At 39.1% G+C, this 17,507-nt stretch overlaps 1 protein-coding gene and 1 long non-coding RNA gene across 5 annotated transcripts in view; one reads left to right on the top strand and one right to left on the bottom strand.

The window, feature by feature from the left end:
- GNE (glucosamine (UDP-N-acetyl)-2-epimerase/N-acetylmannosamine kinase) overlaps positions 1 to 17,507 on the bottom strand; it is a 36,539-nt gene that overhangs the window by 2,195 nt on the left and 16,837 nt on the right. For all 4 annotated transcript variants that reach the window (XM_068928590.1, XM_068928591.1, XM_068928592.1 and 1 more), the window contains exons 2-9: positions 16,077 to 16,285; positions 13,010 to 13,461; positions 11,654 to 11,806; positions 10,964 to 11,176; positions 10,191 to 10,278; positions 8,859 to 9,069; positions 5,164 to 5,293; positions 815 to 1,036 (exon numbers count right to left, since the gene is read on the bottom strand). In XM_068928590.1, coding sequence (XP_068784691.1) covers positions 815 to 1,036; positions 5,164 to 5,293; positions 8,859 to 9,069; positions 10,191 to 10,278; positions 10,964 to 11,176; positions 11,654 to 11,806; positions 13,010 to 13,461; positions 16,077 to 16,285 — 1,678 coding nt within the window. The remainder of the gene's footprint in view (positions 1 to 814; positions 1,037 to 5,163; positions 5,294 to 8,858; positions 9,070 to 10,190; positions 10,279 to 10,963; positions 11,177 to 11,653; positions 11,807 to 13,009; positions 13,462 to 16,076; positions 16,286 to 17,507) is intronic.
- On the top strand, positions 989 to 15,961 carry LOC138064746 (uncharacterized). Its single transcript, XR_011138001.1, has 2 exons — positions 989 to 1,094; positions 15,288 to 15,961. It is a non-coding gene; the product is annotated as an uncharacterized lncRNA (long non-coding RNA).

The raw sequence follows: 17,507 nt of genomic DNA on the forward strand, positions 1-17,507 counted from the left end.
TCCTACCCTTATGTAACAAAATGGAACAAAATGTTCATCCTTTCTTCCAAGCTTATGCTCAAGCCCATGGAAGGTACTAAGGTACAAAAAGCGTCGCAGGACTACTATGACAAATCTTGTAAGCTAGTAGGTCATGCTCTTCATGCACAAAGCTAACCTTTCAGGTGGCCTTAAAATTTTGCATTTCAGAGAAGATGCTTTAACACCATAGTTAGACATCTACACAACGCTTGTAACCTCTATGCCAATGAGCCAGGACTTTTACACCTGCAATCTGCTACCTCTTCACAAATCCCAAGTGGGGATTCTTCAACTAGTTATCATGGCCACCATTCTAAAGGACTAAACAAAGGAGAAAAGTTACCTCACATTTGCATTGGAAATATAATAAACACAATTTGTCACGCTAAGTTGCTCATCTAGCTAGTTCAGATGCCTGTCCTGATCTGACTTGTGTTTTCCGTAGCTGGAAGAAAATTAAATTAAGCTATATCACAAGATGATTCCAGTCAAAGTTGCTCCGGTTTTGCTTACTTAAAATGGTTTGTCTGCACAGCTATATCAGCAGAACGTCTTTTTATCAACGCAGCTTTTATGCAATGCCAAATGTTCCGTATGCCTTAAGAAGTTAAAAAAGTACTGCAAATGGTACAAATGGATACAGTGGCAAAGGATTTTTGCTTAAAGAACTTCTTAATATGTTAGGCACAATGCAGGCACAATACTACTGTTCATGCTTTTAAGAGGAGCTGAGCCTCTGAGTGATGGTGCTAGTATATGGACTTTAGGTCTCATTTCACTACAATCTACTTACCTGTACCAGTGATGAGTGTCACAAAATTTTCTATTCCTTTACCATGACCAAATTTCCTCTCTGCCAAAGCAGCACAGTTTCCATCGTTGTCCACCCAGACCGGCAAGTGCAGAGCATCAGATATTGGGGTTCTGAGGTCCACACAGCTCCACTCCTGAATGAGCTTGGTGGAGTGAAGCACAATTCCTTCTCGGGGATTTACACGTCCACCTGTGGAAATACCTAAGTCCCATAAACACAGGAGAGAGAAAGCAAAATTAAGCGTGTGCAATCCTTGAAAGTAAAGATCTATTTTTCCCTTCTGCAATGCAAAGTATTTTTATTTTGAATACTAGACTTCAAAACTGCTGAAGTAAAAATCTCTTAAGTCTTACTAGAAGTGCTGTTTCTGATGTGAAGAGAATTAACAGAATTTTACTGCTCTGATGAAGACGCGCCCAATATCCTAAGATGAACTAGATGGGAAACAGTTAGCATTAGTCAATAGAGAAGTCAGCTTCTTTTACTTCACAATATTGCAGCAAATCACTCAATCTTCATGTTTTGTCCTAGTCATGTAGAAAAGACATAACAAACTACACTGAATAAATTGTTTAAACCATGCAACAGTAAAAATGCCTTGAAATTTGCTCTAGCTTTTCTAAATCAGAATGACTAAAAAGCAATCACTGGACTTGTGAGTGGCCAGTTCTACTAAGAAATATAATGTTTTCCTTGTGAAAGTACCAAAGTACTTTCAGAGAGTTCTCTGCTGAATGGAAACATGGTTAGTACTGTTTCACTAGCTGGTGGGGATTCCAAGGTTGATGGGCTCCGGGAATACCTCTGAAAAGTAAGCTACCCTATTATGCAAGTATTTAGCTCCAGAAAACAAAGTTTGAACATTTTACCCATTATCATTATACAGAGATTATATAATTGTGGAGCTTAGCTAAAGATGTCAGAAGACCCTGTGAAAGAAAGTCCATTTGCTTAATTAATATTATAACAGAAAGCTGCCGCAACCGCCATGTGACCTGCTGCTCAATTAAGGACTAAAGTCGCGACAGGCATGAAAATCTCACTTTGTGAAGAACAAGTTAACTGTAAACCTGTTAGCAAGTGCCTACTAGACATGTCATTCCCAGAAACATACTGAAAATCTGTGAAGGTCTCCCAAGGATTTAAAAAAAAAAAGTTTATTGCAACAGAACCTTATTTAATAGTTGCTAACTCAGCAGTAGGTTAGGAAAACATGCCGACTCTTTGATAAATTCTAACTTTGATAAATCCTGCTCTCTTATCTCTGGAATCAAATGAAATTGAGCCAGGCTGTACTCTTGTGGGCTGTTCTTCTCACAAACCTTTTCTAGGAAGACAGCATGATTAAGGTATTATTTTCCCGTAAAACAGAATAGCAACTTAGGAAAAAAACCCTGCAATACGGTAGAAGGAACAGTCCTTTCCCTGTGGACTCATGCTGTAGTTGTTGTAAATGAGTACAGGAATACCAGAAGGTACTCTTCTCTCCACCATCAGCTCCAAAAAGATAACTTAAATGCTGCTTCAGGAAACACTATGTTGTCATCACAGAAGCGATTCCCAGTGTAACTGGGATACTGATAGCACTCTACTTGTTAATTACAGAACATAGCATGGGTAATATATTTTTAGTAAATTTACTGCCTAGTATATAGCTCTCACAAGCACCTCTAAGCAACATGTATAGATCTGGGTTTCCTTTGTTCTTTCTCCTCATTTATTACCAATGAATATTACTTTTATAAGTAAAAGCTACCTATGGTAGCTGGAGACAGCCAGTGTTACTGATACAGGCTCCGAGATTAAGTCCAGCCCTTCTGTTCAGTTTTGCAAGGATTCTTCCAAAGTTATAGGAAGACTCCAGCTAATGATTATTAGCTTTAAGGAAGTAACTACAATCTAATACCTTAATGAATCCTATGAGAATTACATGTCTTTCTCTAAAGAGAAACTGCACTTCCAGCTAGTATTCTCATTCAAACTACGAGAGCATGCTGAATGAGGCAAGAAGCAGTTAACAGAAAGAAAACAACCAAGTAAGAAATTTCTCATTCTGTGGCCAACTTTTTCCCTCATTCATCACTAACTGAACGGTAAGCTATCAGTCACAGAAAGAAGGAGGCAGAAGGATAAACACAAACGTAATTCTGGCAGAATGACAAACAAACTTTCGCCACATAAAGAAATAAAACTGTAACCCTGTTTCTGTAACCTCATTATCATAATAACATCTAGCTGGCTATGAACTGTTCTCAGATGTCTGGAATACTGACTGCGGCAGGATTTACTGTTTTTGCTACAAGAACTATGAGGCTGTCAGGATTTAGCATTTGGACAGAATAAAATACATTGGGTGGTTCAGGTATGTGTACTACCTATGCCTGAAGTACCTTTCATCTTTCAGCAATAAAGCTGCAACCTCCCAGAGAAACTGGATGCATTTTTTTTTTCCCCAGAAATTACAGAAAAAGGAATTTTCCCTAAATGGAAGAGTTCCTTACAGTTTAGAAATAAGTTACTCCCCATGAAAACTGCACTGTGCTCCTTATTATGGAGTCTCTACGATCAAAAGGACAGTGCCCTGCACATACCTGGATAATACCACTTTGTCTGGTGTCAGACCTTCTGTACTGTTGAGCTGCCCGACACCAAACAAGCCACTCCGTGGAATCTTTAAGGCACTGGATATTGTAAATTTAGAGACTACTTTTGCATTACATTATTATCAAGAAACTGGGATTATGTATGACCTGCCTTTCTCTCTGTGAGCTTTCTGCGTTCCTCTACATTTACTAAAGGAAATTTGTCAAATAAGCAATATCTTCTATTACAGCTTTATCTGGATAGCAAAATGTAGCTGCAATTAGTGGAGGACCATAGATGAGCTGATCTTCTCTTCCAGTGCTAAGGCTGTTAATTGCAGGTATCCCTGATGCAAGGGAGATGGTTCTCACAGAGGTCTCTTGTTTTTCTTGCAGTTAATTTTCTTTATTATTTTTTCTTCTTCTATTTCTATTTATTTCTATTTTTCTTTTCTTTTCTTTTCTTTTTTTTTTTTCTTCTCGGTGGTTCAGAAATTCCAAAGTGCCTTCCAAAGCGGGAAGAGGAAGACAGTTAGATGCTCCTCTATTAGCATACACAGACACATATTACAAAACTGAGTGGATGTAAGAAATGCAGTTCCCGGGTCGTTTCACACCTAAAGAGAGACAATCTGCCTTACCAAAGGGCAGGGCTTATTTTTGAAATCTACCAGAATCAGCACTGAACAAACTGCAATTTCCATAAGTAAAGGCATTTAAAAAGTTTACTACTACGGAGCTAATGAAGCTAGACAAGAGATACTTTGGTTCACTTACAGTGAAAGTAACCTGAAAGATTTGATTTGAAGGTCTGACATATTTCTTCCCATGGTTTTGTGTACTTAACATTGTTTGAAAAAACAACGTTTTTAAAAGTTCAAATTAACTTTTTTTCCTACCTTGGGATTCAAGTAAGTTTTGGTCTGGAGCAAAAGAGTTTTTTTTTTTCAGGTCATTTTTCTGCCAAAATGGAATGAGGATTTTATGTACTCCTTAATATCCAGGACACTTACATCAGTATCTCAAAGCGAAGCTCAGACTCATCATGAAACTGAAGAAGTCGACACTGGTTACAATATAAACACATACTAAGGTGGATCTCTACTACATTTTAAGCAAAATGGAAATGAACAAAAACACTGCTGTCATCTCTGTTAGCTCCAAAACTGATCTAACATTTTGGCCCTTTTACTCTGCCCTATTCTGCTGCATGGCTGACCCTGGCCACAGAGAAAGGCTGACAGGCACTAGAGAAAACTGCACTCGGCTGCAGGAGTCTCAAGAGGAGTTCCAATATGCACTGAGCATCTAGCCACACATTTCTCACACTGCAGGGGCTTGAAAAGCCACTTCTACTTATACTGTACCTTTTAGATGAGTTCCGTTTAGAAGAACTGTTTACATGTCATTCAAAATCACAACCCTATACTCAGAGACCATATAATTAGCACAAACAGCATTTTTTGGGGTAGCGAAGGAACCTGTACTATAAGTTTAATGGTGCTGTAGGTCAGGACTTGGGCGCTGTTACAGATTAGCAGACTGCTTTCATAGCTCATACAGTCTGGGGCAACTTCAGATAGTATCTTCAGCTTCTCATTTTCACAGCCATTTAAAAAAGTTACTGTGTTAGAAATATAATTTAAGAGCATCAAAATATACTCGATCTGTTTCAGAAAACTGTTTTAAATTAACCTGTAGTGATTTCATTCAGTGAAATTCTCAGAAGAAAAGACATTAACTTACCCACTCCCAAAATTCTGCAGTTTACGTTTACTGCCTCCGATGCAGCCTCTACACACATCTTCAGAATTAATTCTAGTCTGTCTTCATAAGTCTTAGGGTTGAGCTGGGTATACTTTTTAACTATTTCACCCTAGAAAGTAAAAAAAACAAAACCTGCACCATATAAATGTACTTTATGATAAAAGTTCTTTCCAATTGCAATTATGGGTCAACGCAGAAACGGAGAGCCACAACTTTTCTCTTTAAAAACAAAAACAGATGCATGCCTTGAGTGCTGGTCATACAAGCTGTTCTGTGAAAGAAGACTCCTGTCAGCCTGGAGGAGAAGTTTGCAAGATTAGGCCTTATGAATTCAACCTCCCCTATCTGAAATACAGTACATATTTTAAAGAACACATGAGCAGTACAAGGAAGTATTACAGGGGCTGCTGGAACTTCGTTAGGAGTAAACCTTGATACAGTTACAATCAACACTATCAAGCATTAAAAGAAGTACGAGAATAACAGCCGCTAAAAAAGGCAAACCCCCCGCCCAGTGCTTTCAGAATGAAATGTTTCCAGTCTGACCACATGGGATTTTGCATGGTGCCATAAATATGGCTTTTCTACCAGCAGGAGGAGAGTCAGCCAGAGAGAAATGCTTAGAATTTCAGCGCTCAGTTTACATTGCTATCCTGTCAGAAATGATCTGTTTTCTAAACAATTATGATTGTGAGTCACTTGAAATATTTCCGCAGTACCGTCTACCGTGACGTCTGTGGTGTGTGGGAGGGAAGGTCCAGGAGAAAGGGACTATTTTTATAGCCTGGGAGTCACGCAGCCGTCTGAAAGCATTCATTGTGCACGCCTGAATCTGTGAGTGCCTAGGAACATGAATGCGATGTTAATCTTGTAGGCTTAGGCCAAGAAATTTGAGAAGCTGGTATTTTGCCTAGCAATGTGCTCTCTCTATTATATCTGGAGTACTACACGCCCCATGTAAATGAAGAGCAGTGTTTTAATACAGCTATGGACAAAGGAGTAACAAAGTCGGTCTATATGCATACGGGCTGAGTTGTTGTTGCAGAAATAACTTAGGAATGCCAAGACCCTGATAGCATTGGATCCCACCACTTCAGGATTACACCAGCAGTGGGGTTAGTTTTCTGTTCTACTTTAGGCTCTCTTTACTTCTTGATTTGAAGCAGGAGAGGAATCAGAGGAAATTATACTGGAGGGCAAGGTTGCAGGAACCAGTTTATCTGAAGAGACAACAAATTTTAAAACAACTGTTTCCAGAGCTCTTGAAAGCTCAGTCATTTTCTTCAAGAAAAGAAAACTATACCTTCAGTTCTGCCACATGCTGTTAAATGCTTACAGCTGTTGTGTAGACTTTATTATGGTATTTCTTTTTGCTCCGACTGGTAACGCTTTAACTTTCATAAATGCTACTCTCAGCTATACCCTTCAAAACAGACAAGTTTTTTTCAATTCATTTGTGTTTCTACCTGTGTCACAGTCTTACTTTCAAAAAAGTCATACTTAAAAGCTCTCTTCAAGACCTTATCTACCAGACATCTCTTTGTAAGGGAATGAAATTGTGGACCACAACACGTCCATCTGCATAGTCCTTCAGGTTGCTTGAGGTAACATGTTTTTCTTTCTGGGTAACTATGTCCAACTGATCTGGTTATCTGGAGGCACACAGTGTTAACCGTAGGAGTAAATATCCAACACCGTCGAGAATAAAAGCCAAAAGCCTCTGGATATCAATTTCAATCAAATCCTTACAGTGCTTAGGAGTTCACAGTTTTTACGTTTTTCCCAAAACAGGAGTACAGTTGTCTAAGTGAGTTAAAATTCTTCAGTCCTAACTGTCCTTCTACTAATCAAGCTAGATAAGAATTATTTCAAATATATTTACACCATCACCAAATAATTTGTTATCCCATTTTTGCCAAGAGCTTGAGGCTCCCAAGTTTAAACAGAAATTCCATTTTTGAGTGGTCTAGATAATCAGCTGATGGTATGAGTGTATTTGCTTATTTCATTACAGGATGCCTTTACAGGTGATTTAGCACCAGGCTGATATTTATGCCTCTTTGGTTGCCTCATGTGCTATTTTTTTTAGGATTTCAGTGTTCGATATCTTTCGCCAAGTATAAATTTTCATCTTTCTAACTCAGCTGGCAAATGTTTAAGATATTAAATATTTTGCCCATAAATGGCAGAGCTATGCAAGCCATGCATAGTTATTAGTTGTATGGCATAGGCTAAAGAAAGCTTCTTACTGTACCATTATCAGGAAAATGGGTTGAGGAGCTCCTGAGCACGCAATTCATTAAATCACAAAATACCCTTAAAGCCTAAGCATCTCTCCATACAGTCACTAAAGCATTTCAAGGTTATTTCAGAAGGCTGAAAGGTCTTTTATCACAGAAGGAGAAGCACCGTGGACTCAAAACTCATTCAGTCTTTCAAGTACCTAGGAATTCTAGCGTAAGTACCAAATGCTGCTTCTACTGAAGATGGCATTAAACGATCAAGCATCTCTTTTCAGACATCAAAGGGAAAATGATCCCAGTCAACACAATCAGTCAAAACCCCAGAAGGCATTTCAGAAGATCATCTTGTGATTCTAATGCACTCTCTTTTACGAATGCAAGATCAACAAGCAATAATTATGGTGTTCTTGAGAGACCTTTTTTTCATCTGTTCCTAATTGTTTAGTGATGAAGACACTACCCTCTTCCAGGTTACCTATTCCAACTTTCTACTGCATTGATAGCTAAGCTAGATACTAAGAAAAACTTTGGAAGTTTCTCCTCCTGCAGTTTCAATCCTTTACTACTTGTTCATGCACAAGTAAAACAGATTTTTCTCCTCCTCTTGGAAAAGGCTTCTGCATATTTGAAGACTTTTTTTTTTTTTCCAGTCAGTCTCCTCTTCCCTGGACTAACCAATTCCAATTTCTTCAATCTTTCCGTGTTTTCTAGGGCTGTAGTAATTGTTGTGGCTCTACTCCAGATTGTCCTCAACTGGTCTACATTTCTACGGTGTAATGCCTTACACTGAACACTAAGGCCAACTGAGGCCTGGCGCTGTCTTACCAATTATGCTTCTATGCAGGAAGACCTTGGAAGAAATTAACAAATTTTTACTAGCCTGTCTTCTGTTGGTAAAGGAGATGCAAGGACTCTGCATCCTGAACCCTGAACCCACCCTGAACCCACCCCCACTTCTTCAATAAACTGCTTTTCTAGCTCTTGACTGCTGTTCGGAAAGATTCTGTGTCCATTACGTGGCTCTGTAAGGCAACTGGAAAGGAAGAAAACTGCTCCTGGAATCTTTCCTTTCTGGTATGAGCTATAAAAAGCTGCAGAGTGAACTGAGGCACCTTTGTTTTGGGGACTAAAACATCTGAAAGTTGTCCTACTCTTCTAGGGCCAAATGACTTCCCACAGAGAAGCAGCAACTGGGGCCACGTGCTGGGAAATGGGCTTTGCTAGTTAAACAGCAGACTTTGAAGAGCAAATTGTAGCATGACTTGAGGAGAGGGGCATCAAATGGGTAAAAACCTGCTCAACCCCTGAAGAGCAAAATCTGGTAGGATTTCTGGAGGTCTTGTTTATCATCAGCCCATCCCTAGTGTACAAAAGGAATCACAAAGCCTGATGGAGTCTGCAGAATGTATAAAAGCATGACAGAGTGTTTACCTTCATACTGACAATTGCTACTCGGAGATTTGTTCCACCTAGATCCACTGCCAAGGCACTCTGTGTCTCTAGAATATGGTCGATATCTTGAGAGATATTGTCTTTGACAGGAGGAAAACAGAATTTCTTTTGCAGTGGCTCTTCGAGGTCAATAGATTTGAGGAACTTCAGAATTCTTGGAACGGCATTACCATCTCCATATATTTTTGAGCTATAATATGAATAAAAAGACCAATTGTAACGGGTATGACACTGCAATCTGTGGAATTCTTTTATATGACAGAAGGCTGTAACACTGTATCGTTACAAAATTACAGTATGGCTACTATGACAATACTGCACCTCAGACTACCTCAGCCAGGCATGGGATATGGTAGATATTTCATTAATGTACAGTAGTTTGAAGATTACATTCAAAAGATTGTGCAAGCTTGGCATTAGGTCCATTTTGGAATATAAAACATGCAATGTGAAAAAACTGGAATATTAAAGACACCACAAAATTAAATGAAAAATTAAGGGTTTAATGAACAAACTTGCATACTACAGCTCTAAAAATTATGGGAATTAAGAACTATGAGCTTCTGGTGCTACCTGTCCAGACAACATGTACTTATCACACAGAGGACAACTAGGTGATATTAATGGGTACAATTCATGCCAGTCTGCAACAGAGAGAAGTCTGGTTTCAAAAAAATCACCATATATGGCATCAGACATTTAATAAAACACAATTCAATTTAATTACTTTATTGAGATTCTTCACAAATACACACTTGATTCTTGCCCTTAAGCACGTGCAATCTCATGAAGTTTATAACAACTTAGTTGTTTAAGAACAACAACACTGCAAACACTACTGTGTGAAGACCAATGAAGGCATCTTGCTGTAATCCAGTATCTCTTCCGGGAGCTTGCTCTCTAGAGAACATGCTGGAAGTCAAGCCAGCTATAAAGCAGTGTGTCCTCCAAGCAGGAGGAGTCAAAGATGGGCAGACAGATGTTCTCCCCTGTACTACTGCTACGGAACAAGCTGCATAAATCATGCTAGTCCAAGCTAACAGCTAAATGTTGACCTTCTGACTTTCTTTAGGATGTTAAAGTGCTGATTATACCAAAACATTACTAGTAATGTTTACTCTATAGGTACTAATCTGCATACAGGACATTGCACTATGATTCTGAATGGGCCATGTAAAATGAAAAACAATTTGTAGCTTCAGGTTAGCATGGTGAAAATATCCTGGTCAAATAGGATGAACTACCTCAAGACTGAGTGCCTTTTTCTCCGCTGCTTTAACACGCCCTGTGAAGCAAAACAAATGCACTTACCATGGATACTGTTTACCAAACTGAAGCTGCAGAGCATGCAGAATCTTATCCTGTGTGTCAGCATCACGAACGTGAAGAACATTTTCACCTAGATGACAAAAAATGAACGTAAGAGAACAGGTCAGCTACTTAAATGATATTAGACGATAAGAACTGTTTTATAAACGAATAAATAATTAATTTTGTGTCCTCTGAGCAGCAATGACTCCAGCCAGACGGACATTACTGTTGCTCTTTTCTGTGCCTGCTCATGTTCCCATGTAAGCTATGGTTATTCCTATGGTAGTGTCATGCACTAGAGAGTAGAAGATTAGCCTTCAATGCAATTCTCATAAATAAGAACACAGATGAAAACGGGAGGTAACAACTTCTTGTGTTGTATCTGCACGACTGTGAAATATCACAAAACAGATACTTTCTGAAGTGCTGGAATTTGTATTTTTAAAGTGAAAGTTTTATACATGTGAAAGTTTTATACATGTCAAACATCAAACTAATTATACAGAAAAAATATTACTTGTCTATTCTGGCAAATACAAGCCACTACAAACGGAAATACATTTTATTTGAGCCACTTTGTAGGTAAAAACTAGGTTTAATACACAAAAGTATCACCGACGTGATGACAAGAATAGTCAGTGAAGCTTTAAAACAGGTCAAAAATAATATGGTGCTGATACTGCAAGATGATATCTGGCAAGCATCTGTTCGACTTTATTCTTTCGAACAAAACAAACTCAGAACTCCAAGGAAATTAAAGTAGGTAAGCAAACCTGTTTCTCTTCCAGTCTGACGCGTCCCCAAGTTGATGACAGGCGTACCAAATGCTCCCACCTCTCTGACACCACAGCTGCTGTTCCCGATCATACAACCAGCATGCGCCACTAGCTGAATGAACTGGTCAAATGGAACATGCTTTACTGCTCGAAAATTGGGATGGTGTTCAATGCCCTTCTTCCTCATCACCCGAACCATCTCCTTGCTTCCTACAGAAAAACACAGGGAATGAACATATGATTCAAGTTTTTTTTGTTAAACTGAAAGCCTCAACATGCAAAGGAGCTGATAGCAGTCGCTTGAATTACCAGCTCCAAGCAATTTTTGTTCTCTTTTTTTATCCTCACTGTGCAAAATTTTAGAACTGGGCAACTAAGCCGAAGTTTGATCCCATTTTCCACTGGAGAAGTCTTTGTATAAGTTTTAGTTAATGCAGGAGCACTAATGTTGCTTTTGGGTGTCACATGGCTTCCTTTCATCTTCCTCTCAAGACTGAAAAGATGAGATGTCCTGCAACGTAACCATGGAGCTGCAGCGGATGCACATCTGATGCTGAGATCATCCAGCTGTTTCCACCTGGCTGGGCATTCTGGCTTGAAAGCACTCTATAAGAACCAATGTGTTCTTTAAAGCCAATCTGTTAGCCATCACGCTATTAAAAAGGCATCAGTACCAATTTTACTCACCTGCATCCACGTTGGGGAATAGAACAAGCGTTCTCTTGTTGAAGGAGATGAGTGCATCTAGCGTCAGCTCAAACATCTTTATGGAATGCTTAATGTCTGTGGTCACAGGATGCTGCAGAGCAACTATATAATCTCTGGGTTTGACATCTTCACCTGTTCAAATGGAGCCCAAGAAGTTTTTTACTGGCAGAGAATGAACGAGGAACGGAGGACCTTGTTTTCAAATTACTGATGCGAATGCCTGCACTGTCTAGGCACTGAATAGGACATCTTAGCACGTGAACTGCAATGCTACAGTAAAACTCAAGAGAGTAACAGGAGGATCTTTTCTTTTTTTGCCTCTCTAGGCAAGACTCATAACTGGTACCATTGTCAAAGGCCAACATACAGTTACTTCGTAGGCCTTTCCCTAAAGCTTTGCAAGACTACACATCAGCATGAATCTGGAATAATGTGAAAGCCCTTGAAGTTGCTCTCAACTTACTACCTGCAAGGCTGTTTCACAACAGCAAACACATAAGTATCACTCATACTGTGGCATTTAATTCTCACGATGACTCATTACTCAGGATTCCTGTCAGTTCTCCAATCCTCAAGCAAAGAGTTTGTTCCCATTGCTTAAAAAAAAATGGGAAAGACACAGTCTTATGTGTTTCAATACATCTGTTGAAAAGTTTACCTGCCAAGTCTTCACCTACTGATCTAACAAGACTCCAGCTTCTATCTGCACAGGTTAACACACCTTATAGGACATTTCTCTGCCAAAAATAAACAAAACTCCACTGTTTGCAGGAATTATCTGTTAGCAAATGGATATGAAACACTGAAAGTCTTCGATGCATGTTGCACTACTGCAATGTTCAGAACATAAATGCCCTTTAATGTTTTTACATTAGCCCTGAAAAGCTCTGATTCTATTTGGATACATCCTTTACACCAAGCTAAATATATGAAAAAGTCAATTTTAAAAATGAGTCAAAGAAATTACCAATTTAAGTAGTTATTCTTTTCCCTTGACAAAAAGACCAGATACATTTGTTGGGATCGGTTTCTAGATTTGCAGCTATACACAGCGGAACAAAAGCTGAAATGTTTTTAAAGAAACTTTATTTATAAAGCAAGATAATCATCAAATAAATTATGTTTTTGACCAAAAGCGGGTTCATAATCATTTCCAATTAAGCAAATACAAGCTTACTGACAAGAAGCCCGTCCTTTTTTCTTATCCTGTACTTTCCTCAGAGACACTGGTCAACAGATCCCCAAGGCTTCAGGAACCACAGGTTGATAACCTAGCTACCGAGTTGGTCTGGTTTTGAAAGAAATATGAGACACATAATGAAGTGGACTACTCACCTAGCCACATGCGCATAATACTCATGTAGTCCTTATTTTTGGCAGAGAGAAGCTTGTCATATGAGGGGCATCCCGCTAAAAGGATGCGATCGTGGTCTTCACACATGGCTATCAAATGCTGCTCTGCGCTCCTTGTGCAGCACACGTGGTAATGGGCCAGTTTGGTGATTGCGTGTCTGATAGAGTCGTCAATGGTGCCACTGACTTCCCCACCTTCAATGTGAAGAATGCGAATATTCATCAGGGCTGCAGAAGTGGCCAGTGCCAAAGCATCGAATCTGTCACCATGCACTATCATTATGTCGGGTTTCAAGCGGTTCAGGACATCTGGTAACTTCACCAATGCAAGGCCCACTGACTCCACCATGGCTGCCTCATCCTCGCCTCTCACAATAGTGTGCAACCTTGTATGAATGTCAAAGTCATCCTGTTCAATCATGCGATAGGTGTTACTGAAGAGAAGAGAAAAATGTTTACAGGAAAATACAACTTGCTTTTATACCAACATAGCTTGACAAACTAATTGTATACAACATCTGAATACCAGTACTGGGTTTGAACAATGGCTAGTAGCACGTACTTAAAGAAGCAGAACAACATGGAACGCATACAGTGATCTCCCACTGCAAGTGGGATATGCAGAGTTTCTTTATATGTAAAAATATTCCTGACTGGATTTGTCCAGCCACTTTCTCAACTTGTTAAATCTTTAGCATCTACAATGACCTGTGGAAAAGAATTCAGTAGCGTAACTGCATGTTGTGTGAAGAGCCATCTTCTTTTGCTTCGATTCTATCATATTCCAGTGTCATTTGATATCTTCAGTTCATGAAGAAAAATAGACAACGAGCTATTACTTCCTATTTGTTTTCTGTAAGCCTGTGAGGATTCTACAGACCTCTTTTTATGTTTACACTCCAGGCTGAAGAGCTCTTAACATATTTAAATGGTTCTTGTTCAAACACTGTTCCATAGCTCTGACCATCGTTGTTGTCTCCTTCTGTACCTTTTCCTGCTCTAGTATCTTGGAGCACAAAGGTAGAGCAGAATAGCAGACACACAAGAACTATGCCCAGAATTCAAGATGTGGATATACCGCTGCTACCTACAGCGACCTAATGATGTTTTCCATTTGTTCTCTCTTTCTCGGTAATTCTTGGTCTTTGAGTTAGGTTTGGACTGCTGCTTATCATTGCCCTGAGGTTTTCAAAGTTCTGTCAATTAGATGTTCCTAATATCATTCCTGGACACTAACAGTCAATTAGCTCTCTTCATTGCATAAATAAAGACAGGATTGTTTCTTCCCCTCATTTGCATGATGTAACATTTATCTGCCCTGAACTTCACCTCCTATTTGATCACTTAGTACTTCTGTTAGGGCCTTCTGCAACTCCTCATAACTAGCCTTCATTTCTGTAACATTGAACAGCTCAGCATCAAACCTTGTTGCATCACTGTTCACTCCCTCTCCCAGCTCATTCACAAATATGCCAAATCTCACAGGCACCAAGAAAGATTCCCGCAAACCCCACTGGTAATCTTCCTCCATGGAGGAAACTAGCTGTTAAACCTTTAATGACGAACCTTGTTGAATGTGCTCTGGAACGCTGAGAAATCAAACTCTCTTTCTAGAGTCTTTCAAAGAATGGACATGGCATGATCTCCTTTCAGGAAAGCTATGTTGACTTATCACTAGTAGAGCAGCTTTGCGGGACACATGGATAAATACAACAGTTTTTTCCAGTTTGCCTGGTATGGATACCTGGGCTATGGGTAGTTTTCCAGATGACTCCTGGATCTTTTTTTAAGAACAGAAAAGCAACTCTTCCATGAGTAATCCAGGTGCATAGCTAATTGCTTTATAACTCCCTATACTGAAAATGTAATTTGAGATGGATGCTTTGGGTTCCAGCAAAGAATCCAGGCTTCACTGAACACAGATTCAAAAAATTAACTTTTAGTTTTTAATTGATGGTTTTATCATCTCTGAGTGTTACTTGCATACTGGCTCTACAACTCGATCATCTGGCTCAGTCATCTACTGCGTCTGTGAATCATTTGATAGTTTTCCTGCTTCTGATATGTTTGAAGAAGGATTTGCTGCCAGTGATTATACCTTTTTCAAGTACATCTTGGCTTGCATGATTGTGGTTAGCCTGTTAGAACTTATACTCGTTTTTCTTGTTTGAACACAACTTTGAAAGATACAATTTTATATGTAACAATCTCCCTTACCCTACTGTTAATCCATGTCAGCTTTTCTGTCTTTTTTTGACAGGTAACATATATTTTCTCATAGCCTGCGAAAAGCTGTCTTTCAACCCCATCGCCTTCCGTGAGGATACGCATGCTGTTCCTTTACCTCTTCTCTTCTCCTCAGTAAATACGAAAATACTCACCTGGGGTATGGGACATTCAATTTACAGTCCTTCCTTTGGGACAGGCAGTTGGACTAGGACAGTCTACCCTCCCAGGCAGGTGCTCTGATTATTCATTTATAAGATGTTCTGGAGTGGACCTAATACCTCCTGCAGAACCATACCTTAGATGCCTATTAGCCATTCATATTGTCAAGAAGAGACAAGCCCCTCACCCCTATCCTGAAGGTGAGAACTGACAGCATTTCCCTTGGATATGGAAAATATATGGAAAATATTTCTCTAGTAACTATTTATGCAAAGCAGAAGATCTTCAACTCTAAATAACTGTAGGTGTCTTTTCTCAGTGAAAATTCAAAAATGTAACCCATTTTCATTTGATTCTCATCAGATTCTTAAGGAAACTGAATGAATTGAGTTTCTTACTTTAGTCTTTGCTGCAGAGGAAGATCTCAGTTACATCACTCATATTAAGGTTTATGAAATTTGGTATTATTTCAAGAGTGGTTTGAAAGAGGAACACAAAATTTCAAAAGGAGCTCCAAAATAAAATAAAAAAATTATGAAAAAATGACGTGTAAAGTCTGGTTATGTACATCTATGATGACAAGGATTTTTTTATGTACATTCCTGATGATTTCACCAACATATCAGAGAGAGAATGGCAGAGATACAAAAATCCATCTTACCCATAATCATCAATCAGATGGGAACCAAGAACTACAACATCAAGCTCAAAGAACTGTGGTTCTGCCTTAATACCAAACATAATGGGAGCTAATTTTGAATAATCAGCCCGATTGCAAGTAGCGACACAAACACGAAGTTTGTGTTTGCTTCCATTCTTCTCCATGACTTCCTTTTGTTTCTGTTTTGAAAGATTTTTAAAATATAGTTCCTGAAAAATGGAAAAAAAAAAAAAGCCTTAGTAGTAATATTCACAGCTATTAAATGGCACACTTAATGGACAACACATACAACTGCAACACAGAATCATAGACATGTACTACCTTATCCACTGATAACAGGCAACTGGTACTCCACAGTACAGTTCCATTAGAACATTTTAGAAGAAAACGACAGATTTTAAAGCCAAATTTGTTTAAAATAAACAATATTTAAACATTCTTTATAAGCAAGTTTTAAACATTAGGAAATTCAACAGTACTTGAACAGTAAACACTGCTCAGACAGAAACTCTACGTAAGTGGAAAATTATTGGTGCCTTAGTAAATAAAAAAAAATCTTGTATTCTAAAACCATGACATGGAACAAATTCCTAAGAGATACATCACTTGACAGACTCTATGAACATGGAAGACAGCCATTTTTGAAATCAGACCTCTACTGCTTTAATAACAGTCCACCAACCGTATGCAAGTGAGAGGTAGCGCTAAACTGAAGCTGAAACTATCACTTTGATTTTGATCTCACCCCTTATCTGGAGTTGACTAGAAAAAATGTACTTCATGCCATTTTAACACTAACACTGCTACAAAATCATTCTTACCTATATCTAACTATGTCCTAATACATAGCTTAGTCTTCTAAGCGCTTCCACAAGATTTACTTGGTCCTTGGGAAACTAAGTTTGCAAAAAGAACTCTCTTCTCCATGTGGAAAGGCAGCTGCTGGTATACACAGATATGATAATTATGACTTCACGTGAGCAGATCTGGGCTAAGGTAAATGTATTTCAGTAGGCTTACCTAACCAGCTGAATAAAGCGCCTTGCCACTCAGCAGAAACGAAAACGGATAAAGTCGAAAAATGGGATCTAGGGAAAGAGTGATGATGAATCTGAGTGATGCCTCTCAAGTCAGGATGCCTCCAGCAGGTGCATGTAGCCAAGGGAGACAGCATGCAACATGGCTATGGAGGATCCTCTTGCACCTCTCCTGAAAAACCTGCATGCTCAATTGGCTCTCTGAAATGCCTGTACACCAATGCACGCAGCATGGGGAATAAACAGGAAGAGTTAGAGATCTGTGTGCGGTTGCAGGGCCATGATCTCGTTGCAGTTCCAGAGACATGGTGGGATAGCTCACACGACTGGAATGCTGCCATGGACGGCTATGTGCTTTTTAGGAAAGACAGGCCAGGAAGGAGTTGCTCTTTAT

The sequence above is a fragment of the Struthio camelus genome, chromosome Z, assembly GCF_040807025.1.
Source record: "Struthio camelus isolate bStrCam1 chromosome Z, bStrCam1.hap1, whole genome shotgun sequence".
NCBI lineage: Eukaryota > Metazoa > Chordata > Aves > Struthioniformes > Struthionidae > Struthio > Struthio camelus.